Raw genomic sequence first — 23,858 nt, 5'->3', positions numbered from 1 at the left:
TTTAAGCTCCCACGGGGGGTGGGGTGAGAAATCACACAATGCCATTTGAACAATTCTAACAGGCAGAAGTGCATGCACGTCATTGTTCAAAAGGCCCAGTCAGCAGTCATCGATAACTCATCCCAAACTATTAATTACTGCCTTTTTTTATTAAAAAATCACAAGGTTGAACTGGAGATCCAAAAGCCACGAGAGGCCAGTACCCCCAAACTTAAGAATAAGAAAGGCCAGTGTTCAGAGAATGAGTTTGGATCTATTTAGTCTTTGTCCCTTTCCCTTGTGTCACAAGAGGAAAAAGGGTGTTATAGGAAGAGAAAGGAGAGGTCTATCATGGGAGAGATCAATTAGATCAATAGAACGTATAAGAAACTTATTCGATGGTATATCCAAAGTCTAAACTGCAAGATTCAAGGTCCATTTACAAATCATGAAGCAAACGTTTCTTCAATACTTCAACTTAATGGTATTGATCCCTTCCGACTATCCATAACTTCATAAATCATTATAAAAAAATAAAAAATAAAATAAAATTAAAAAAAAAATAAAAAATAAAAACTCTTGGCAGCAAGATTGCTTGGGGTATTACCACGAGTAATCTTGGCATTATATTTCTCCACATGTTTAGAATTTACCACCAGTTCACCCTAAATAATTACACTCAATTTATGTCTTTTTCATGGAATAAAATCCACGAAATGCACAAGATCATTTAACTTTTTACCAAAAATCTCACTTATTAGATGCTAGAAGAATTCAAATATCCAATATGCATAAAATCATGAAAAATAGATTCAAATTTTTTGACTGCAACTTAGTACAGCAACAGGTCTAAAAAAGCATCCAAAGTAGAAAATTTAGATATTGAGTACATATATGTTTAGAATAAATTCCATTTTAAAAGAGTTCAAAAAGTGCTATCCCATCCGAAGGTTTCACACATCTGTCCTTTTTCAAAGACAATTTTCAAGCCTGAAAGATTTCATGGATTCGAGTTTAATTACAGCATGAAACAACTTTTTTGAGCATGATTCTAGCTAATTGATATGTTTGACAAAACAATAATATATTTTTTTTAATTGACAAAAGCTCATGCTTGAAAATCAATACACAATATACACAAGTTCTTTTTAATTTTTGAACACGGGTTCATCCAGTCCATGTATATTTTTTTCTGCTAGGGATATGCGCAATCTCAAAGTTGCTTTAGAATTTATGATTGGAATATAGAGAGGCAAATTTGACGGTTCTGACATGTGGGTAATATAAACTTTGGTCTTATATTTGGTACAAAATGTAGAAAATTGAAGTAGCTCTACCTCTTTTCCTATTCATCTTCAATTTATTTTGATTATGATAAAAACAATAATGTAAAAAATGAACACGAGAAATTATTCATAAGTTTATAATGAACAGTTAAAAGATGCTATCAAACTATAAAATTAAACTCGTCTATTGACTGTTTGATTTAAAACTCCATAATTTCAAAATAAAAAATAAATGAAGAGAATAAGTAGCAAAATAGCATACCATGGGACCAGGCATGGCAGGTCCTGATGAAGGCATTGATCCAGGTTGTGAAGGCATATTCATTGTAGGCATCTGGGGTGGTCGAGGTAAATTTGGGTGTGGAAGCAAAGGGAAATGTGAAGGAGGTTGTAACTGCGGTAAATTTTGAGGTTGCATGGGCAATGGGGCCATTTGTGGGGTCTGGTGGTGCTGAGATTGCTGCTGCTGCTGCTGCTGCATGAACTGCTGAGGATTTTGTTGAAAAGGATGCTGCTGATTGGCAGCAAGAAGAGAAGGGTGTGGACCAGGTGGGAGGGGAGGAGCCCCTATTGGCATTGAAATTTGATGTGGCTGCTTACGTTCTCCCATTACTCCAGTGTCAGATAAGGGCATTGCAACTCCAATGCCAGGAATGGTTCCCTCATTTCGAGCCAACCCAGGTGGAAATGGTCCGGGCGAAGTAGGTCCATCAGGTACTGCAAAGTTACCAGTCATACGAGCAGAACCAGCAGGATTTTGCTCATTGTAACCTAATAAAAAAACATGTGAAGTTAAAAACAGATGACATTTCCAAATGCAAATCAATTCTTCTCACATACTAGGACAAAAGTACAAATGCTAGATTACGTATGCACTATACACAGAATGTACAAATCAATAATGACGCTAAGTTTTAGCTAAGGCCTGCTCAAGCCAAACCCAAATAAACAAGGCTTGTATCCGCACATGTTCTCAATCTTAGGTATTCAATAGAGCTCACCTGTGCTAAACTTATCACGAGCAGTGTCTCCTGGCCTATTTCGACACCAGAACTTGGTTGTGTGATCGTTGCTACCACTGCAAAAGAAAACATCCTTCATTCATCAGAACACATATAGTTACCTCACTACAGAGGAGCAGCTGACAAGAAGGCATTGATCTACATGCTACCTTAAAACAGAATAGTGTAGTAGGAAGAAAACAGAAAACAGATTTTGAAAACAGAAAACAGACTTCGAATTTCCTTCTTAATATATATTTTAATAAGTGTGTCCTTGATTTGTCATCGTGTCCATGTCGTTTTGTGTTCGTGTCTCATATCCGTATTCTTGCTTCTTAGGTGGGGAGGAGATGTGACAAGGCTGCCTATACTGGAATCTCTTCCCCTTAAAATATCCTTAGAGCCCCAAATCCCATGAACTTGTGTCTACCATCAATGTTTCCTTCATAGAACTATGTTTCAATGTTGAGAGGCTGTACAAACCAGGGAAGACAGCGTAAGGAAGCCTGACCACAATCCACATCATGCTAAAGGCGAGCATGATTTCCGCCAACAAGATACTCCATTTAAAGCATATTCTTCCATGCTCTACGTGAGGAATAGATATACTGATTGTCCGGCCATTGGTGATACAAGTGGTCCCTTATTTGGAAAGAATTCAATTAATAAAGCTCACCTTTCAGTGTGAGATATTTTGTATGGTTTGTGTGAGAACATGAAATGAATAACATACTGCTAGATTTGCAGGGTAGCAAAATTATTCTATACAAAGGAGCTATAGGAAGGATTGGAGCCTTTTTTTTTTTCTTTTAATAACAAATGGATGAGAACCTATTAAAACAAACGTTCCAACAAAATTGACAATAGTAAAGAGGCACAAATCCAGAGCACAGAACCCAAAATTATCCAAACCTGCACAGAAGATAACCAATAGGATGCCATGCGAGGTCCCACACACTATTATCATGCGCATTGGTAATTTCAATCTGAGGAGTCTCATGTCTGTAAATAAGAAAATCGTGTAATGAAATGAGATTCAAGACCTTTAAATCATTGTAATCATTAATTGTATTAACACACCAAGAAAGATTAAATCACAATAAAATGAAACAATATAGAAAAATGGAAATCCTAGCATTATCTCAAGGATCAATCCAACAATGTGACTATCTTCAAGAGGCATGTTCAAAAGAAATTTGAAATTCTATCAAATACATTGACGTATCATCAATAAACACTATATGAGAAAGAAGAATTCTCAACCCATGTGAAATGTGAAAATCCTCAACGACACTCGTATCTCCATTTCTGTAGCCATGGCTAAGAACATCAACCACCACGAAATAAAGAATGAGGAAGAGGGATCTCAAACAACTCTTTTTTTTTACCATAATAGTCTTCATCCAAAGACTTATCCCTCTTCCTTCCAAAGCCAAAACAAAAATATTACCAACCGTAAACAACATAGATTATATACAATACAAGAAATTGAAACTAAAGCACAAACATACCCAACAAGCCAATGAAATATAGAGCCATCAAAACTCCCACTAACAAAATACTCTTCATGGAAAGGGTGCCAGGCCAATGCTGGAAAAAAAATCACCTTAATATCAGTATTTACCTTCAAGATAAGATAAAAAGGAAAATCACCTTTATATTAGTACTGATCTTGAAAATAAAATAAAAGGAAATATTTATTTTATCCTTATATTAGCTGAGTATGTTAAATTTGAGCTTAAAACTTTAATTTTTCCAAATTGGACGAGAAACTTCACAAGTGATGAGATTAATACCATCCAGCAGTTTTTCTTTAATCAATTTGTGGCAAAATGTGTAGACACTCTTGTAGGTGCTTTTGTGCCTGGGCTTGAATAATTTGTGGCATAGATTCTGGACGCTGAATTTTGGTTAATTTATTGGTGGGTCTCTAATGGTGGTCTTCTAACTTGAATTTGAGGGTTCAATTTGATAAAAGTAAGATTCTAACATTAAAATTGACCGACTCAGCTAAACATGAGGCAAGATGTCAGGTTTCCAAACTCATGAAGAATCCTAGCCTTAGATGTTCAATTAGATGTGCCACAAATGATAAGGAAAACCTTAAATGAAGGATTTATGCATGCTAAAATGGTACTCAAAACCTTAGAGAAAACTTTTTGAACCAACACAAATAATTTACCAAAAATACTCAGACCACAAGTGAGATACAATATTCTCATTATAAACTGCATGTTAATCAATTAATTAAATAAACAAAAGTACATTAACGAAGAGCCGGAGAAGCCAACTGAATGAAAAGAAAATAAAGGTACCACTTGAAATAATGTTAAATGTGGATGGTCAGTTTGAAAACCATCCCCATCCAATGAAACATTCTATAACTGTAATCAATTACCCGTCACATCCTTTCTATGCCCACGGAACGACTCAAGTTCTTTCATAGCCCTGATGTCATAAAGCTGAAAAAGAAAAAATAAACATAAAACTACATAAACGGAAGAGAGAATAAGAAGATATTAATATCCATAAATTAGAGAAATTAATTACCTTAATGATTTGATCCTTTGAAGCAGTCAGCACCCAGTTACCATTTTGATTCCATTTGACACCTAGTACTGTATTTTTATGACCATGACTGAAAGCACAACCATCATTCCTCACAAATTAGTTCAGCATTAATCTTAGTTTTTTATAACTAGATATTGAACTCACAATGAACAAAGCTCTTTCCCGGATTTTGCATCCCAAAGTTTTACAAGGTTGTCTTTGCCACCTGATAAAATTTCAGCCAGAGTAATAAATATTTCAAGATCACTCACGGAAAGATCTGGAAAAAAATTTCCTAAAACAAGGCAGAAACCTGAAACTAGAAGAGACTTGGTGGGGTGCCAATCAACACTTTTCACATCCCACCCATGGCCTGCCTGAGTTCAAAACAGAAAATCTGGGTTACTTCAAAGATTCTTAACAAACGAATCACAAAATAAGTGCGTCTTCGACAACAACCAAAACCAAACACATAAAAGATCCAATGTGACAAGCATGAAGAGTAGTCCAACCACACCTGTGAATTTTGTTGACCCAGTAACATAAGGAAATGTACCTTGCGACAATCAATTACAAAATGTCTAAATATATTGATATGGTAATCCTAGCTTATTGAATCTAAGAACCCTCATAAGCGCTCTGGATGTGCAAATCCCAAGTTCACAAATGCTAAAACCCTCCCATCAATTTGATTTCATTCCAAATAATTGTAACTCTTGAGAATTTGATCTAACAACTTTATTGAAGAATAAAACCTTTAGATCTAAATATTCAAGCACCCCAGTGATTCAAATCACTTCACAAGCAAGATTGATCAAGTTAAGCTTAAATTATTCTAAACATGCCACCTAAACTACATAAAATAGCAAAGAAACTTAGCCCTGAGCTAAAATAAAGCACAAATACTCATTTTACCACATTTTTAAGTTGGCCTTACAAAGACAGCATACATGGCTTTATATAACCTCAAAACGAAACCATTGACCTTCCCTAAGGCATTCAAAAGAAGGTTAGCCACTGCCTAAATGTAACCTTAAAATAAATAAAAAGTCTTAAAATACATTAGTAAAACATCATAACTCTAAATTATCATCCACCCAAAATTTGTAACCATCCAAGAATAATGAAACTCAATTCTTCTTTAAAGTAGCATGAATTGCAACTTGAGTTTGTCTTGTGGTAGTTTGAACAATATTTTTTTCACATTTTCCTTGAAGATCATATTACATGATTGAGATGTCTTGGTTCATATCATATGCCTAGCCAATCACTGCTTCAAAAACAGGAGCCAACAGCTAAAGAAGTAGAGATTATGATGTTATCTATTGAAAAATCTATATATTTGTATCGATAACTTAAGAACACCATCCATATAAATCTAGCATTGAGGCAAGTATGACTAGCATAGAAAATTACTTTCGTTGATCCAATTTTTTTAAACCTATATCTCTGTTGGCTCTCTCTAGGTGCAAAAATTTCTCTTACTTACATAGTTATAGCCTACCATCTCCATTGGCTAATTGGAAATATTTATTAACTTCCTTTACAGGGAGGGCTTCCCCATTTTTGGTATTTATATTTCATACCATTAATGAAACTTGGTATTTTTGAAATCCAATAGCTAAAGAAACAATTTGCAAGTATTTGGATGTAAGAATTTTCTCAATTTTTCATTTACATGTTGCTTCCAGTCATCCACAGTAAAATAATAAGACCTAAAAAAGAGCTAAACATGCATCTAGAACTAACAATCACAAGTCACAGCTGTTCAATCATATACTTGGTAGGAAACTTCCGACAAGCATACCATTATCCTGACCAATATTTAGTAACTCTAACTGAATATTAGGCGAGAATTTACAGATTAACAAAATTATCAAACGTAGAGATACCTTCCCATCCAACATCAGATGCAAAACGTCAAGAAGACTCCCAAAATGGAAAATGTATCACATGTTAACTGGCAAAAAAATTTCAATCTAGGAAGCCCCAAAAAATTTTATGCACTTGTTTGTGTATTTGTTCTTTTCTCCATGAAAACTTCGACTTTTATGAAAAAAGATGATAAAAAATAACAGTAGCAGTAGTAATTGTAATAATAATAACAATATAAAAAGAAGCCCCAAAAATATATAAGATGCACATGCCATTTTTTTCTCAAAAGAAAGAACAAAGGCATAGGATAGTATATCATCGTTAAGCAAGCATTCCAACTAAAACAATTAGAAATAAACCATATAAAGAAAATGCAAAGCACATTACCAGACAAAGAACGCTCTTCTTGGCACCGAGCAAAGTCCCAAACTTTGACTGTAGTATCATCAGAGCAGGAACAGAATTTCAAATCTGTCGTACAAAAGCTGTTTAAAACAAGTTCATTATGATCAGCCAAACCAATAAAAAGAAGTAGGCCTCTTTAGATGTGCATTCGTGAAAAAATATCAGGACCTCTAGATTAGAGATAATTGTGGAAGAGAAGGTTCCCAGTGGCTGGAAGAATCAAATTAAACGATCAGAATTGGACCATAGTTTAGGTCCAGTCTATTTTAAGCTCCCACCATGCCAAAAGCACTAGAAACCCCACCCCTCACATTTTTTCTCCCTCATGAAATCTTTAGCTTCTGTGTGGTTCTGTTGTGGGTAGAATTTCAGAATTTTCCTTTGTTTTCTATAGTACAAGATTGTTGATTTATCGGCAGGTTGTAACTTCACCCCTATGACGTGTTGTCTTAATATTCTTAGTAGATCTTGTGATTCAAGAAGATTTATCTATCAAAAACAGTAGTATGCGAGAGGAATGTATTTAAAAAAAGGCTATTATTTACTACCTCAAGTCCCGAACTGATTCTTTATGAGCAGATTTATTCGCCTTCACATTATTCATGTTATTTTGCCAATACCTGCTCAAAAACGTTAAATATGAAATGATTACTTGCTCAACAAATCTATTCTAGAGAAAACAAGGAATTGGTTGTGAAATTGTGAAAAAAAACCCTACAATACATCCAATTTATTGGGGTAAAATTACTTTATTGAGCCCCCATCATCACCAGACACCATCCAGTTGTCGTTGTGGCTCCATACCATAGACCGAATTGCTTGATCATGAGCCTGCCAATGACGATGTTCAAGAAATCCTTTATCATTCATTTTTATGAAATTTCATTAATTACGGAATCCATATACCTGAAGAATCATTTCAAAATTGAACGACTGTCCATTCCAAAGGGTAAATTCGCCACTTTGTGAGCCTGTAATAAGACGTCTCCCTGTGGGAGTCCACTTTGGAAAACAAGGAAGACAACACAGAAATGTTGAACACTAATCAGATGGAGGAAAGTCCTGGAATGCCAGAAAATACTATCTTTCTCACGAAGAAGGAAGTCCTGATATTCTAAAAATCTTTGATGCAATGTAACTGCTACTCTATTTAATTTTCAGAAGAGTCCAATTTACAAATCTAAGCCCATAATATAAGTTGCAGATTAACCAAGGACTTGATTACTTCCTGCTAGTGCCAACTAAGATGGATAATAACTGGAGTAAAAAATCATCTATAATCTCCTAGACATACAGTTGTAGGTCAAGTCTTTTGCCTTCTCTGACCAAAAAAAGGAAGGAACTATACCTGCGAGATAAAGGCATTCTAGAACAATTCGACGACTTGAAGAAAGCAAGAAAACGATGTTTTCTTGTTGTTTCTCTTGCTTTCTCATGACTACAAATTTTGTTGCTTACCCCTAATAAGAAAAGTAGAACTTACCAACACTCTATTAATTGAACAACGATTTTTGTTGATCGACGTATGGACAAACTTTGCTGCAAAGCTCGTAGATGGATTATCTGAATTAGCAGCTGGAGGCAACATCTGCATCAAGAATTCAAATAAGACAAAGGCTAGTAAACTAAACATTATTTCTTTCAGAAAATAAATCTATAGTAAAAAAATTACATAACTGCCGCTGATGCAAGTTTAAAAGACAAGTGGGCAAAAATGATTACACCAATGATTCAATTCAACAATTATTTTCTCAAAGACTAAAAATATCACTGACGTCAATAGCTGCTGCTGGAGTTGATTGCAATACAGTCCTTTCCTTTGAATCTCGTTGCCACATACGAAGCTGCAGATCAACTAATATATTATAAGCTACATGACCAAAATAGAAATAGGAAGAAATTTTTTATAAAAAATTAAAAATCAAAGCATAATAGTCATAAAACTAAAAGGCATGTCTGTCCCCACCCCACAAAATTATAGAGGAAGAACTGAAACAAGATACAATTTTTAATTTTGTTAAGAAAGAAGTCATTGTTGGAGGGTTTGGCAGAAGCTAAGATTGGGAGAAAAGTAAGTCGCAAGGAAGAGAAGCTTAAGTATTTTTTGGTGATTTTTCAGTTAATTATCTATCTAGACAGCTGGTTGCATCTTCTCCAATGCCAAAAGATCTTTTCTCAGCTCTGTGGAAGTCAAATAGTCCAAATAGAATTAACATTCTTATCTGGATTATGCTTAACAGTAGCCTTAATACAGCCTATTTACTCCAAAGCCTCGATTTCAGAACAAGAGCTATGCCAGAAGACAAGATATGTCAAGTCCATACACAAGTGTACCTGCATGTATCGCACAACAGTACTAGTATAATCGACTGCCCTCCTTTGAGTAAGCTTTCTCATTCTTTTTGCAGCAAAACTATCCCCATGGGCTGCAACAAATATATCTTGGACTCATTAGAAACAGAAGAAACAATAATAAAAAATCTTGAAAAAAGTCAATATCCCCAAGCATGTCCTAGAGGCGTTTTCCTGCCACATCGAACGTGTGTGCAAGGCATGTTGGGGCATGTGGGACCAACGTTTTAAAAAGCAAGACAAGGGCGCCTCACTTCTTTGATGCAAAGGCACACTGAGGCATGCACGTTACATCTCAAGTCTTTTTTCATTTATAAAGAAACTAAGAAAATGCTCATTTCTCTCTTAAATCTCTAGCAATACTCTAATTGCTTAGATTTCTCATTATCTTATTATTCATAATAATATATTTTGCACAATTGAAAATTTTTTGAACAGTTTTAAATCGTGTGCTCAAAACAAAAAGATAGAAGTGTTGCACAATCAAACACTAGCTTCGTCATCTAGAGAAGTGTTGCATCCATCATAGTTTGAAGGTCTTAAATTGGCATGAAATAAAAAGATAGATATACAATCGAAGGGAATTTTCTTTTCAGAATTCAATATTTCAAAAGAGGTTTCTAAATAGAAGATTGGGAAATAAGAGGGTACCTCCTCTCTCTCTATCAGAGTACTTTAGTCTAAACCAAACACGCATTTTATCTCTCATGTGTACAACTATAGATCCCCAAGATTCCCACACATAATACTGACTAACTACATGCCCACATATGCATGTATTATTAACACCAGACACTAATCCCCCTCCCTCCTACACACTTCCTTCTATAAACATTGATGACAAAGAATGTGTCAGTACCCTACCCAGAGAGCCACCTTTTTGGAGGCCTATTTCGAACAAGAGTAAGACATAGTTTTCTAATTGGAAAAATGTCTTTTTCTCTAAAGAAGGAAGGCTTATACTCATCTAATTGGTGGTCAGTGGGATCCCCCATTACTTCTTTTCCTTGATCAAGATTCTGGTGTCTGCAAGTAAGTTTATTGGGAGAGTGATGAGACGTTTATTGCAGAAAGGGGTTGATGAGGAAGAGGTTCTCACTTGACTAGGTGGGAGAAGGTGGTGAAGCTAATGGAGCAAGGAGGATTAGGGATCGGGAGCTTGAGAGTATGTACTGAGGCGTTGCTAGCTAAACAGTTCTTCATGGAGCCCGATGCTTTGTGGTACAAAGCTATTGTATGTAGGAATGGCTTGCATCCTTCTAAGTGGAGTTTTTCTCTTTTTCAATAACAAATAGAGTTTTCATCGAGAGAAATGAACGAATGTACAAGAACATACNGGCATCCCTACGCCCACAGAAATCATTGAAAACCCATTCAAAAAACTCAAGACTAATTACAAGAACAAATCTCAATCCAAAAGAACAAGACTAAGCTGGAAGTTACAAAAAGCGTGATTGAAGGACTCCAAAAAAGACAAATTAAATCTAATCGACCCCCAAAGCTCCTCACCTAACCTCTAAAATCCTTTAAAGATTCTACCATCCCTCCCGTGCAAAATGTCCCCACAAAATGGCAAACTCTTCACTTTCTCAAAGGTTTTTGTCTGCAATAGAAAACCTTATCTAAATAATTCAACATCGAAAGCATTTGCTCCTTTTTGGGAAAATGAAGTGAAGTTCAGACCATAAAACGATGATACAAAGATGAAAACCACAATCAATTTTACGCCTTCAGTATAATTCTTCCTGTAGGTACAACATTACATGTTAAACCACACGTCGAATACCCAGCTGACAAACTTAACAACACCCCAAGAAATACAGCAACCAACCCAATGTCCAAAACGATTTGAGTCGCAGAAAAAACTCCCAATTCCATAAAATAAATAACAAAAAAAAAAAAAAGACAGTTCACCTTCATAAGGAGGAGGAGGAGCAGGGCCAGAGGGATGGCGAGGATGATGGTGATGTTGAAACTCCGGAGCGAGTGTAGTTGAAGAAGCAGACGGTTGCCTCATCATGGGCGGGCCTCTAGGGAAATCCCCGCCATGAGGATGCTGATTGGGCTGCTGCTGGTGCTGCTGAAACTGTTGAGGATCGCCGTACATGTTATATAGAAGCTGAAACTAATGCAATTGATGAAGCCGACGAGTGAAAGGAAAATCCAAAGTCGAGAAGAAGAGAAGAGAGTAGGAACTGAGAAGAAATGCAGAGAAGAGGATTTGTTAAAACCCTTAAACCCTAAACATTTGCTCACTCAGTTTGTTCATATGAGTGAATTCAGCAGGCGTGTCCGAGGTCTCGAGTTTTCTGGCAGCACAGATTTGTTTTTCTGTACCAATATTATTCAAAAGCAACGATTTCCATATTATATTTTTAGATCAAAATAAAATATATTTTAAATTACTATTTTTATTTTATATAGGGATGATCCAAATAAAAAATAAAAACTCGAGTAGAGGACGAGAAACCCCGACGAGAGTGAGGAATGAAAAATAGACATCGACTCGTGTCAACCCTGCAAACCCACCTCACCATCTCCATTTCTATCGTTATTTTCTTCCTCTTTCAAGGAGTGGGAGTGTCAACATTGGTTGTTATCTCCGTGTAATTTATCGACACTATTTTTGTGATGTTCCACATTGGTTGGGGAGAAGAACAAACTACCATTTATAAGGGTATAGAAATCTTCTTCTAGCATACGCGTTTTAAAGCCCTGGGAGGAAACCCGAAAGGGAAAGCTCAAAAAGGACAATATCGGCTAGCAGTGGATTTGGCCCGTTACAATTTTACCAAATCGATTATAGATTGGATACAAATGTTTTACTACAACCTTTCTCGTAAAATTACTTTTTGTAAGTTAAGATCTCATTTAAAATGTTGTCAAATCGTCGTTTTCTAACAACAAAAATAAATAAACATAAGTAACCCTACTATTCTGTCGACATATGCAACATTTTTTCTCTAGCGGAACTTACCACCTATAATCTTAACTGCTCGTCTTTTCCTCTAGAGGCACTTGTGAACAATAAACTTCATTCCTCTCTCACGTGCTCGTTATAGTAGATCCCTCCCGAATCTTTAGTCCAGTTGATGGTTAGTTAGTATCTCATTTTCATTTGTTTTCCTCTAATACATGTATAATTTCTTTAACCATATAGGATAGGTAAACTATCCCAAAATTATTGTAAACATTGTAATGAGGTACATTTTCAAATAACAACATGATTTTAACTTAGCATTTGGCATCTTAATGATAAAACTTATCTTAGTTCTAAATTTAACAAAGAAACGTGATATTTTCTATCAAGTTGTACGTCATTGTAGAATTATAAAACCTCAAAAGGAGTCGGTATAGTATGAATTATTTTATCAAACATAAGTAAACTCTAATTTTGTCAAAATTACACGACCAAAAAGAAAATGGAACAGATTGTGTCAAATGTTTTTATTTTAACAATAATTAGGGCTCCATGATCATCATCCATCTTCCACACACAAAATGATGAAAAGCTACAAAATAAAAGTCAAATACAACATTATTATAAGCTCTCTCTCAAGAATTAAAATTCAAAACATGTCAGTTCACCTAAAACAACCCTATAAACGATACGATAAACAATCTAACAGAGCAATGGGATGAATTGGATAACAATTACAGGATCAAACTATGCCCAATTTCATCCAAAAATGATATCAGTAATGCAGAATTGTTGTTTCTCTTCATACCCAGAATATATATGTATACTTGCAGCTGCATCATTCAAATTCCAGTTGGCTGACGACACACACAACATTCAACAAAAAAACTGATGAATTAAGAACCAAATGGAGGAGAAAATAATAAAAACTAACAATTACAATGAAGTTTTGAATATCATTAGCTACAACGTGGGTTTGATCATAAGAATGTTTGAGAACTTAGTTGTGAGGAAGAGGAGGCTTACCCTAAAGAAAACTGCAGCCAACTTTAAGCCTCTTTCCTCGTTATCCTGCAGAATAAAAGAAAACAACAAATAAGAAAGAGCTTAGACTAAAGGAAGAGATATTTATCTACAAATTTGAATAATGTGCCAGCATGTTCGAGAGTGATTTTAGATTTTGGAAACAAAATTACTTTTGTCGTGTCCAAAATGGTGATTTTGGTCGGTTATTTACAAAAATGCTAAAACTAGTTCACTATGCAGCTTCGGTTCGGATCGTCAATGTCATAACCAAATGAGCAGTGGCCAAAACAATAAGCAAGAAAGAAATTAGACTAAAGGAAGAGATATTTGTCTACAAATTTGAATAACGTTCAGGCATGTTCGAGAGTGATTTTAGATTTTGGAAACAAAATTACTTTTGTCATGTCCAAAATACAGCTAAAAAGAGCATGATAACGGTGATTTTGGTCGGTCATTTTCAAAAATGCCAAACTTAGTTCACTATGCAGCTTCGGTTCAGATCATCAATCTCATATTTAGTAAAAGGAAACAGAAATATTCAAACTTGAACCAAATGAGCAGTGGCCAAAATTTTCCTTCTCACCTGAAGCAATAGATTCCCAAGGCAGTGGTGATCTCATGAATGACTGAAGTTGCGAAGTGCAAATACAGAGCAACTGAGGAAACCAGAAAAGGCAGATATCATGAAAAACGTCGCAGTGAATCAATAAGAAAAATAACACAATTCAACTCGTAAGTATAAGGTTGGTCTATCGAGCAGACCTATCAGATGATTTCAGAGCACATTAACCGAACTATGAATGTAAAAGTGGAGTGAATAGTTTAAAACATACCATTAAAAATACAGTAACCAAGAACAACCAGACTTTCATCAACCAACGGTTCCCTGTCACATGAAATGATAGAACTCTATTGTCAGTATAAATGATATGGCATTCTATCTTTGCAAGCATGTACAACCCACAGCCACATACCCGTCGTTAAGCCTAGCTGTGAGAGCATTCGCAATGGCAAGAGGAAGAAATAATAGCGACTGCATAAATTTTAAACAAAGAATGGTTTTATAATCTTGCATCAAACTCTACTCATCTAGATAATACGACACAGTTGAAATAACGAAAAATTTAAGAATTTAGAACAGAATTATAAACAACACTTCAGAATGCAAGTAATAAATGCATCATGTAAAATTTCACAGATATTTGCCATCACATTCATATCCACTGTTCATTTTGACTTCAGAAATAATTAATAGGCATATAAGCTAATGTACAGAAACCACAAACAATCTTTAGGATAATTGGTTCATCTTCCATCTTCAAGGAAGAACTAACTTAATTTAACCATGGTTTGTTCTAAATATTCTTAAATTAAATGTCCTTTCTTTCCTTGCCCAAATCATGATTAAAAAAAGTTGTTGCATTCAAGCGAGAAGCGAACCCTCAACAGGGGTAGGCACCTAGCCGACCTCTAAATGTGCATCACACTTCAAGTGCACACATTTGAAGCCTTTTCAAACAGCGAGTATTATAGCTCCTTTCTTATGTTCAATGTGTGTGTATCATCTAATACTACATTGAGCTACTAATTCATAACCATCTCTGAAACTTCCTGAGCCTTGACTTAATACCTCAATTATGAATTATGCTATTTACAAACTGAATAGGCAAATTTTTTTGTTCATTCTATTTTGTATGACAACCGCATTAACTAAATAGATCAAAGTAAAGAATTAGGGTTAAGTATTTCAATAAAGGGTCGGGGTTCAAGTATAGGTTACTTTATTTCTAAACTAAAGGTCAAATTACAACACAGCATAATGGCAAGGAACAGATACGATGTCATAAATCATAATCATTCCTCTCCATGAAGATTTTCAGAACAGAACAATGATTTCCCCATGGTCAGGCTTGAAAAGTCCATATTTTGACTGAATAATACTAGAAATGACAATTAACAAGCTTATTTTTTGTCACATATCAACATCGGCAAATAAATAACGAATTTATCTATAGGTTGGTTCATTAAAGCAACATACCATGCACATTCCAGTTTTCAAGCCCTTGGGTTCATCACAAAGGTGAGCAAGAATCATTCTCCCCTGCAAAACAGAATGATTCTAGTTTAGAAATGTTTGAGTTCATCTTCAATTCTTGATCATATTCAAGCCTCCAACTCGAACTAATGTATGTCATAAAATGTCATATAATGGTTCTAACATTCAATATTGTTCCAACCATGAATGACCATGGGACAATGCTGACTTTTTAACATCCGTACACACCATAAAACCATAATGACAAGAAAAAGGGACTGAGTACCTCTACAAATTTTGTTTTTGAAGAAACGAAAAGAGATTAATGCTCAGAAGATACAAACTCCTAAAGGGAGTGAGAAAAATAAAACAATAAATCAAAATGACGAAGGAACTATAAAAGCATTCCAATTCAAACATGACTCGTAAATAGAAACCACTATACATATATATATAGAGAGAGAGAGGGAGCACCTATGTCTTACCACTAAGAATCCAAAAGCAAGTCCAGTTCCAGTTATAACCAGATGCGGATAGCTTCCAATAATATCAGAAGGTGACAAATAATCCCTAAATGAGACACATAAATGGTGTAAAGTCATATGATGGCTATAAATATACTAGGTGAGGAAAAGGGGAAAAAAGTTGAAATTTACCATGCCAAGACTCCTCCGACAAGTACGACAAATGGGTAAAGCTGTATGAACAATGTAACAAAATCTACTTATTATTACAACATAACATACACAAATCAGAATTAACGGACGATTGGATTATTACCATCGCTAATGCTAATAGCATGTTTCCTTTTCTAGCCTGAACAACCTTGTAAACATTGTACACACTGCACAGAAGCACAAGATGATATGGCGAAGAGGTTAGAAGTCCTCAAAGTTGAAACTGGAATGAAACATGAGTTGACAGAATTCAGAAAATTAATCATTCCATTCCTTGGAGAAAAATCATGAAAGAATTTTGGTATTCCACTTACTTTTGGTGTGCCACAACTTTGAAGAAGGTACCGAGTTCCACTTTCTTTTAAATCATTTTATATTAACCATCTCCAAAATTTCAAGTATTCACTTATTTCTACACGATAGTAACAGGTATTCCTTGCCAGTATCTGTAATTGATAAGTCTTACTGTTGAGATCATAGTAATTGTTTCACATCAATCTTATATTCTCTAAATGAAGCTTACATTTGTCTCATCTAAAAGAAGAATATTGCAAGGACAGTGAGTTTAGGTTGATTAGTCTTACTACATATTGCTAGAGTACCTTCGGATAGATTGAAGAAGATTCTCCCATTCACAACCACAGAATACCAATCATCCTTTGTAGCCTACTGAAAAATTCTTGATGCCTCTTTAATTGTTAATGAGATCATTAATCAATGGAACCGAAGAAAAAGGAAGGGATAACTTGACATTGAAAAGGATGTCAATATGGTTGATTGGGATTTTCTCGAGGAAGTTCTTAAGGTTTTGGATAGACTTTTAGGAAATAAATTAGAAGTTGTACGCCATTAGTTAATTACTCCATCATAATCAATGGTAAACCTGGAGGTAAAATTCTTGTTTCCAGAGGTCTCCTTGATGGGATCCTCAGTTTCCGTTTTTGTTCATCCTTGTGTTTGATTGCCTTAGTAGGATGCTCCTCATGTCAAAACAGAAAGACCCCATGAATCACAGATTCATCTCTTCAGTAATTTTTCCTTTGCTTCATCCTTTTGAACCTTTCTCCAACAAGCATTCGGGTGACACGTTACTAGACCTGACTGTCTTCACTCTCGTCAATTTGTCCCTTATTGGCCATCCATTCAAGGAAAAGAAAATTATGTTGTGCAACTTTCTTTATGCTTTTTATTGGAATTTATGGCTAGAAAGAAATGTTCGTATCTTCTCAGATAACAACATTACATTGATTTTACTTATCTTGCTTTATATTGGAGTTATCATTCTCCTCTTTTATGTAATTATAGTTTATCGACTCCCTTGTCTCATTGACGATGTTTTTCTGTAATTACTGTTGATAGAACTTTCTTGTGTATCTATTTCATAAATCTATTAAATGGTTTTTGTTTCCTTTGTGTGTGTGTGTATATATATATATATACACAAAACTATTAATTTGCTTCGCTGACATTAAAATTTGTCTGAATTCAAAAGCCAAGTATCACATGCACATGGATGCCACTTAAAAGTTAGAAGACAGGAACCACATACTTGAATGCAACTGTAGGAATGACACCGAAAGCAGCCAATAAAATCAGTGCAGCTCTGAATGTAGGAATGGCTGAACACAAAGATTTTAAAAAAATGATCAACCATAAGAAGAGTAACAGCAAAAGTAAAATGACAAGTAGATGAGAATTGTGTTTAAATAAACAGGTCCAAAAATGTATAAGTAGAAACCTATAAATCTGACATGAATTACGAGGAATAAAAAGAGAATTTGGTCGACACAGAAGAGTTACAACATAGATTTTTTTTTTTTCTTAGTACAACAATCCGCCCTTTGATGCCAACGCATAAATCTGATGCCCTTAGCCAACACCACCAATTTTAAATTTTTTTTTGTTCTGCACAGAACAAGCTTATGAAAGAAAGCAATAGTTCTAATTCCACTCTTTTATAACCCTTGCTTATATGCACTAATGAAGCGTTTGATTTATAGCTTCAAATGAATGATTGAAGAGGAAATCTTAGCAATTGTTCCCGTGGAAGACGATATTGCTGATAGGTCTGGTGAGAGAAAAAAATTGAGAAAAATGTAGAATTTCATCCTTTCTTGAATTTAGAGAAGTTGGGTGTCAATGAATAGATGAAAATCTTTGTGGAATAATTTCTTGATTTGGAATCAAGGGTAAGACTATCACTGTTTCTGAGCGGGAGGAAAAGGAAGAAAGCCAAAGGAAAAAATGTTGCAGAAGGGTACAGAGAATTAGCAAATTTGGTGTCTGCAGTAGATTAATATTTTATAGGAAACACTTCCATAATGGTGGATTTGAGTACAAAATGCTATTCACATAGCCCCATATACAGTTGATAATCAAATCAAAGCAGGCAGGTTTACCAACTTCTCTACATTGAGGACATGCACAAGCAAATAGATTAAAATCGGATGCGGTATTTCATTTAAATAAACTCTGCACACAATAGAGTGAACCAGACCACCCAAAAAGCCATGGAAGCACACACAGCAAAATCAACACAACCGGAAGAGCTAGAACTAAAGCTGAGCCAGTATCTCGTGTATGACATTGAAGTACAAAGCTGGTGTTTTTTTTTTTTTTTAATATAAGAAACATATACCACTTCACTCATAACCATCGAACAAAAGATAACAGCTTGGCAAAGAGACAATGTGCCCCCTACCCAAGAGGAAGAAGATTATTCATAGGTTCTGTACTAATGATAAGATTGAGGAAGGGAGGGAGGAAGAATATTTCTAGTTAGAACATAGAAGCGCTGAAGGTTTGTTTACAATATAAAGAAATTTCTTTGGCTCATTAGATTAACAGTCTTACCATGGAGAAATGGAACCCAACTAAAAATTGGTATGGACTTCCCAAACTGCTGAGCCCACCACCCAGCACCTGGTAGGTAGAGGATATTTTCAGGACATGTTATGAACAATTCTATTAAGCTGGAAGAGAATTAACACATTCAAGGAAGAAAATCAAAATTGAAATTGTAAACGAGCAGGTATAAGGAACATACCAACAAAGGTGGTGAAAAAGTGACATAAATAAATCAGCATGAGACCCTCCGTAGGTCCATTTACAACAGGAAGAATTAGAGTATTGGTGAAGAAGCTGTACTCAAAGATGGAAATGCAAGTTAGGTGTCAAGCCTTTTCTACTTCTTCTTTTTTTTTTTTTTTTTTTTTTTTCCCCCTCTTTTCAAGATGATAAACACATTTATTCAACCAAAAAACATATATATATCAATGGGGCATAAGCTCCAAACCCAATCTCAAAGTCAGGGAAATTGCATAAAAGTTGTCCAACTAGTTAATCCAAATGTTATTAAAAATGCACACTTACCTACCCAACTTAACAATGGTTCTTGTTTGAATTGGCAAAGAAATAAAATCTCGCACAAAATGAATATTCTAATTATGATATACAAAATGGGACAAAAAAAGAGATACGTAACTTCAAGGTCTACAAAGAAGCATTTGATCATGATAAAGATGCATAATCATATATATCATCTCCAAAAACAACTATTACCATCCATGAAAGTCAAACAAGGTCGACAAGAGAAAAAAAGGGGGTTCCCTAGAAGCATAAAATTTAATTGTTTCTTTGATTCTTTTGATTTTTTTTAGAACTCAAGGACACAGTTGAACAACCTATAGAACAAATCATGTTCAAATAAGGTCGTTCCTTTTTATTTTGATTGAAACAAAGATCTTTTAAATGCGATAAAGTACACAAAGCCGAGGGATTGTTTAAATAACTGGTACAGCATGGCTAATAAGATAGATGCCTTTGAGAACTAAAATCATGGGATGAGACATGTCATAGCTCATAATAACTTCTATCATATCAACAATGAGTGGTACAGAAAACTTACTGTTCCCATGTTGCACCATAGAAGGGAACAGCAGAAAGAACCCAGAACCAGAAAGAAGATCTTCCACACATGGCGGTGCTCCCAAATGCTAAGGATTCAAACTGGTATCCACACCAAGAAGCAAAAAATTATGAATGCCCGAAAGCCAGGAAAATACAACGATAACCAGGTGAAGATACATACCGCACATGCCAGTGCATCACATCCTGGAATACAGAAAGAATTAATTTTTTTAACATTCAAATCCAGTGATCCATTAGAAAGGAGTCATAGAAACAAGGGGGAACCAAAAATAAAATAGAAATATTACCGTGGTCAAAAAGTTCTCCCAATGGACTCGAGGAATTTGTCCTCCGTGCTTGCTTCCCATCAACAGCATCAAAAGTCTTGTAAAACAGGGATAAGATTAACCGGGCTATAAGAAACACTGTAATAGTGTCCAAGAAATCCATGGGAGCTGTTCAACTTTCAAGAGAGGACATGCATTCCAAGCAGCAGTACAACAAAACCCAACATAGAATATTGAAGCATACCTGATAAAGAAAAAGAAGCAATCCATGTGCAAAATGAACCCACCTAGGGGGAGGTGAATCTAACTGAGGAGAATATATCTGACATGAAAGTACAATTAAAATTAAAATATGAGAAAGATCATCAATAAACAAACAATAAATATAGAAAAAATCATGAATAATTCGAAAGAACTGTGGTGTGATACCTTTATTCTGTATCAATTTTAGATGTACTATGCCTAGGACGTTTTTATTGGAAATAGTAAACTATAAAGCATAAGTGAAAATATGTAAAAGCACGAACACTGATAAAACACTCTTGACATGCCTTTGAAGATTTATCAGAAAAAATTACTACCAAACACTTCAAGACTAGGACGATTATGATGTAGAAATTACGAAATTTCGAGTAAAAGAAGAGCAGAAAAAAGGAGTATTGGACGTTACTCACATAACCAAGAACTGCTGATGTGATCAAGAACATAAATCCCATAAGTGTTATCTGGCATGAGTGCATACCACAAAGGGAAGAACATGTTATCTCAAAAGTCAAAGCAAAAGGTACAGTATAACACAAAAGAGGAAACATCAGTTACCATGTTCGGACTGATGAAATCATCCAGGAACGCATGTGAAATGAGAACAGAGGAATGATAAGTCAGCATATCATCAGAAAGAAAGCTTACTAGAAAAAAAAAAAAAAAACAATATATGCAATCAGTTGGAACAGTTTCACTAAAAGTTATTCAAATTTTTAAACACAAATCATTAGCAAAACTTGGAAGAGTGAATTATGAAATCTCTCCAATTCATTTAGAAACACCATGCCCAATGACTGGGGGAAAATCTTTTACTGAATTAGCAGAATCACTATTGATAGAAACAAGAAAGCTTTACTTACGGCATCCATAGTGGAAAGAAATTGACAAAGCGACTCCAAAAGGGTTGCAGTATATATTTAGCAACATAAGAGTGATCAACACCACTGTACTTGTATCTGTGCAACGTTGCAACCCCATGTGCACCGATATACCCCATTTCCTCAAAATACGATATATAAAATCTGCTGCAGAAACCAATCAACCCGCCACAAAATCAGCTGCATGGGAAACAAACAGTAACTCACCTAACCAACACAAGTCTCCAGCAGTAGAGAATGAAGTATCCAATAATCAAGGAAAACAGAAACATGAAATGAAATAGACATTTAAACACAAAAACTACATGTATTAGGGTAATTCCAATATCCTAAACAGCCTTAACGCAATAACCCATTTAAGATTCAGTAGCAAATTGTTGGTTAATGCTTTAGTTAGAGCAATCACTCATCCAAAACGGGTGAGGCGATCCATAACAATGTTTTTTAAGAGAGTAACTCCCACTGAAAGCATAGATCCAACTGAAAAATTAGACTATCTCACGTAACTTGAATCTCGATGGAATAACGCGAAGAACACAGTTCAATAATAACTTTTAAGAAATCGGATCGAACGCACACATAAAGGTAACTTACTACAGGAAAGTGACAATGAAAAAACAAAAAGAAAATAAGGTTACCTGATTTCTTGTCGCAGAGAAAATGGAAAGAACGAGAGATCAGGAAATGGAGGAGCCCTGAGGAGGGAGAAAAAGAAACAGAGAAGAACAAATATCTTTTTATCTCCCGCTGTGATGGAGAACCATTTCTCCTACAAAAAGAGGAAATTCTTCATTCGATTCTCTCTCGACTTTCCCTTCCCTTTCTCACCAATAATTTTACACCAAATGGAATCTTTGTCCAATTACCATTTGAGTATTTATTAATATTTGTTAAGTTATTAAATATATTTCTAAATTTTTCATTTTGTCTGCTACGGAGAGGTTTTCAATGGGATCTCGCAATCCACCTCTTTCAGAGTCTAACGTCTTTGCTGGCTACATCACGACACTGATACCATTATAACCTCGATCTCACAATCCACCTCTTTCAGAGTCCCACGTCCTTGTTGGCCACATCTCGACACTCATACCATTATAACCTCTCCAACCGATGCAGAATCTCACAAACCCACCACCTTGGGGGCCAAAGTCCTCGCTGTGAAACTTATACCATTATAACCTCGATCTCACAATCCACCTCTTTCAAAGTCCCACGTCCTTGTTGGCCACATCTCGACACTGATACCATTATAACCTCTCCAACTGATGCAAGATCTCACAAACCCACCACCTTGAGGCCAACGTCCTCGCTTGTGTTAGATGAACGTGACCCTCCACAATTGTATGATATTGTCCACTTTGACCATAAGTTCTCATGGCTTTGCTTTGGGGTACCGTTATAAACCTCTCCAACTGATGTAGGATCTCACAAACCCACCACCTTGGGGACCAGCATCCTCACTGGTGTTAGATGAACACGAATCTCCGCAATGGTATGATTTTGTCCACTTTGAGCATAAGCTCTCGTGCTTTGCATTGGGCTTCGCCAAAACGCCTCATAACAATGGGGAGAGTATTCATTGATTATAAAACCCATGATCATTCCCTAAATTATAATACTTCATACAATTCTTCCACCAACCCGTCACTTACTTGTTTGGCCTTAGCTGAAATCTCTAACTATTTTTAGGTGCTCCGAGATCGTTCTTCAAATGTTCAATTTAACCTATAAAGACCCATATCACACCTTTAGGACGTATTATCAAACATAGTTTAACTAAATATATTGATTCCTCTCCATTTGTAGCTAAAAATATTTAATTTAACTAAATAGAAGTCTTAATTGACCTTAAATGCTTTCAATAAGGTCAAAAACAGCTTTTGGGAGGGTCGAAAAGGTAGGAAACTATATCAAAATTGAATAGTGAGCTAAATAATTGTTTCTAAGCTACTGGAGTTGAGTCGAGCCGTGTGAAGCCGAAGGAAGTGCGCACGCGGACCACATGTAGAAACGACCACGAGGCGGAGAGGGTGAAGTCTGCCCCGTCCCCATCTCCGCTACTTATTTCATTTTCCATCTCCACGAAATTCTCCATTTACTTTTGCTGAGATCAAACGAGGATTTCTTTTACTCTTTTATTATTCTCCACAAAAAAACAAAAACAATTATTTTAAAAATCATCAATATAATATTTCTTTTAAAAAATGGTAAAACCATCTTAATAAATCAATATTATATATATATATATATAATATTCTTCTAATATAATTTCAAAAAATTCAAGGGTTAACGTTATAATATGGTTTTTAATAATTAAAAAAATCTTTAATTTAAATATTATCATTAAGATCTCTAAAATTACTAATTTATTTTTTAATATATATTGAAAATATTTACATTAAAAAGGTGGGGGC

The 23,858-nt window shown here is 35.3% G+C and overlaps 2 protein-coding genes across 6 annotated transcripts in view; both read right to left on the bottom strand.

Moving 5' to 3' along the window:
* LOC111807465 (flowering time control protein FY-like) overlaps window positions 1-11,781 on the bottom strand; it is a 14,171-nt gene extending 2,390 nt beyond the window's left edge. The window contains exons 1-16 of one of the 2 annotated variants that reach the window (XM_023693203.1): window positions 11,363-11,781; window positions 9,431-9,522; window positions 8,872-8,940; window positions 8,580-8,684; window positions 8,003-8,098; window positions 7,845-7,927; window positions 7,645-7,716; window positions 7,079-7,176; window positions 5,130-5,189; window positions 4,982-5,042; window positions 4,817-4,904; window positions 4,665-4,728; window positions 3,778-3,856; window positions 3,179-3,268; window positions 2,267-2,343; window positions 1,528-2,036 (exon numbers count right to left, since the gene is read on the bottom strand). In XM_023693203.1, the coding sequence (XP_023548971.1) occupies window positions 1,528-2,036; window positions 2,267-2,343; window positions 3,179-3,268; window positions 3,778-3,856; window positions 4,665-4,728; window positions 4,817-4,904; window positions 4,982-5,042; window positions 5,130-5,189; window positions 7,079-7,176; window positions 7,645-7,716; window positions 7,845-7,927; window positions 8,003-8,098; window positions 8,580-8,684; window positions 8,872-8,940; window positions 9,431-9,522; window positions 11,363-11,555 (1,836 nt within the window). In that variant the 5' untranslated portion in view covers window positions 11,556-11,781. Of the gene's footprint in view, window positions 1-1,527; window positions 2,037-2,266; window positions 2,344-3,178; window positions 3,269-3,777; window positions 3,857-4,664; window positions 4,729-4,816; window positions 4,905-4,981; window positions 5,043-5,129; window positions 5,190-7,078; window positions 7,177-7,644; window positions 7,717-7,844; window positions 7,928-8,002; window positions 8,099-8,579; window positions 8,685-8,871; window positions 8,952-9,430; window positions 9,523-11,362 lie in introns of those variants that run through there. The other variant, XM_023693212.1, reaches the window with a different exon arrangement.
* A 1,099-nt stretch (window positions 11,782-12,880) lies between these two features.
* On the bottom strand, window positions 12,881-22,274 carry LOC111811337 (choline/ethanolaminephosphotransferase 1). 4 transcript variants are annotated; one of them, XM_023698132.1, is made up of 20 exons: window positions 22,083-22,274; window positions 21,427-21,624; window positions 21,122-21,210; window positions 20,977-21,027; window positions 20,547-20,624; window positions 20,324-20,399; window positions 20,197-20,219; window positions 20,014-20,114; window positions 19,153-19,247; window positions 18,960-19,028; window positions 17,656-17,725; window positions 16,210-16,273; window positions 16,086-16,126; window positions 15,915-15,999; window positions 15,433-15,495; window positions 14,369-14,427; window positions 14,228-14,280; window positions 13,978-14,050; window positions 13,395-13,439; window positions 12,881-13,225 (listed from the first exon to the last, which is right to left on the bottom strand). In XM_023698132.1, the coding sequence occupies exons 2-19, from the start codon at window positions 21,542-21,544 to the stop codon at window positions 13,418-13,420; spliced, it is 1,230 nt and encodes a 409-aa protein (XP_023553900.1). In that variant the 5' UTR covers window positions 21,545-21,624; window positions 22,083-22,274; the 3' UTR covers window positions 12,881-13,225; window positions 13,395-13,417. The 4 variants fall into 4 exon arrangements, with proteins under 4 accessions (XP_023553900.1, XP_023553919.1, XP_023553910.1 ...); XM_023698151.1 differs by having other exon boundaries at window positions 21,122-21,131; XM_023698142.1 differs by having other exon boundaries at window positions 21,427-21,591.
* Window positions 22,275-23,858: the final 1,584 nt, after the last annotated feature.

This window comes from Cucurbita pepo, chromosome LG01 (assembly GCF_002806865.2).
Source record: "Cucurbita pepo subsp. pepo cultivar mu-cu-16 chromosome LG01, ASM280686v2, whole genome shotgun sequence".
NCBI lineage: Eukaryota > Viridiplantae > Streptophyta > Magnoliopsida > Cucurbitales > Cucurbitaceae > Cucurbita > Cucurbita pepo.
This window is presented reverse-complemented; position numbering and strand designations above follow the sequence as displayed.

Excerpts from the sequence above, each read along its gene's own strand:
- LOC111811337 (XM_023698132.1), bottom strand. The coding sequence starts at position 21,544 with ATGGGGTTGCAACGTTGCACAGATACAAGTACAGTGGTGTTGATCACT. Across the intron at positions 20,220-20,323 it reads GGGAGAACTTTTTGACCACG|GATGTGATGCACTGGCATGT; the intron begins GTAATATTTCTA and ends TCTGTATTCCAG. Across the intron at positions 19,248-20,013 it reads TATGGTGCAACATGGGAACA|CTTCTTCACCAATACTCTAA; the intron begins GTAAGTTTTCTG and ends CTTTGAGTACAG.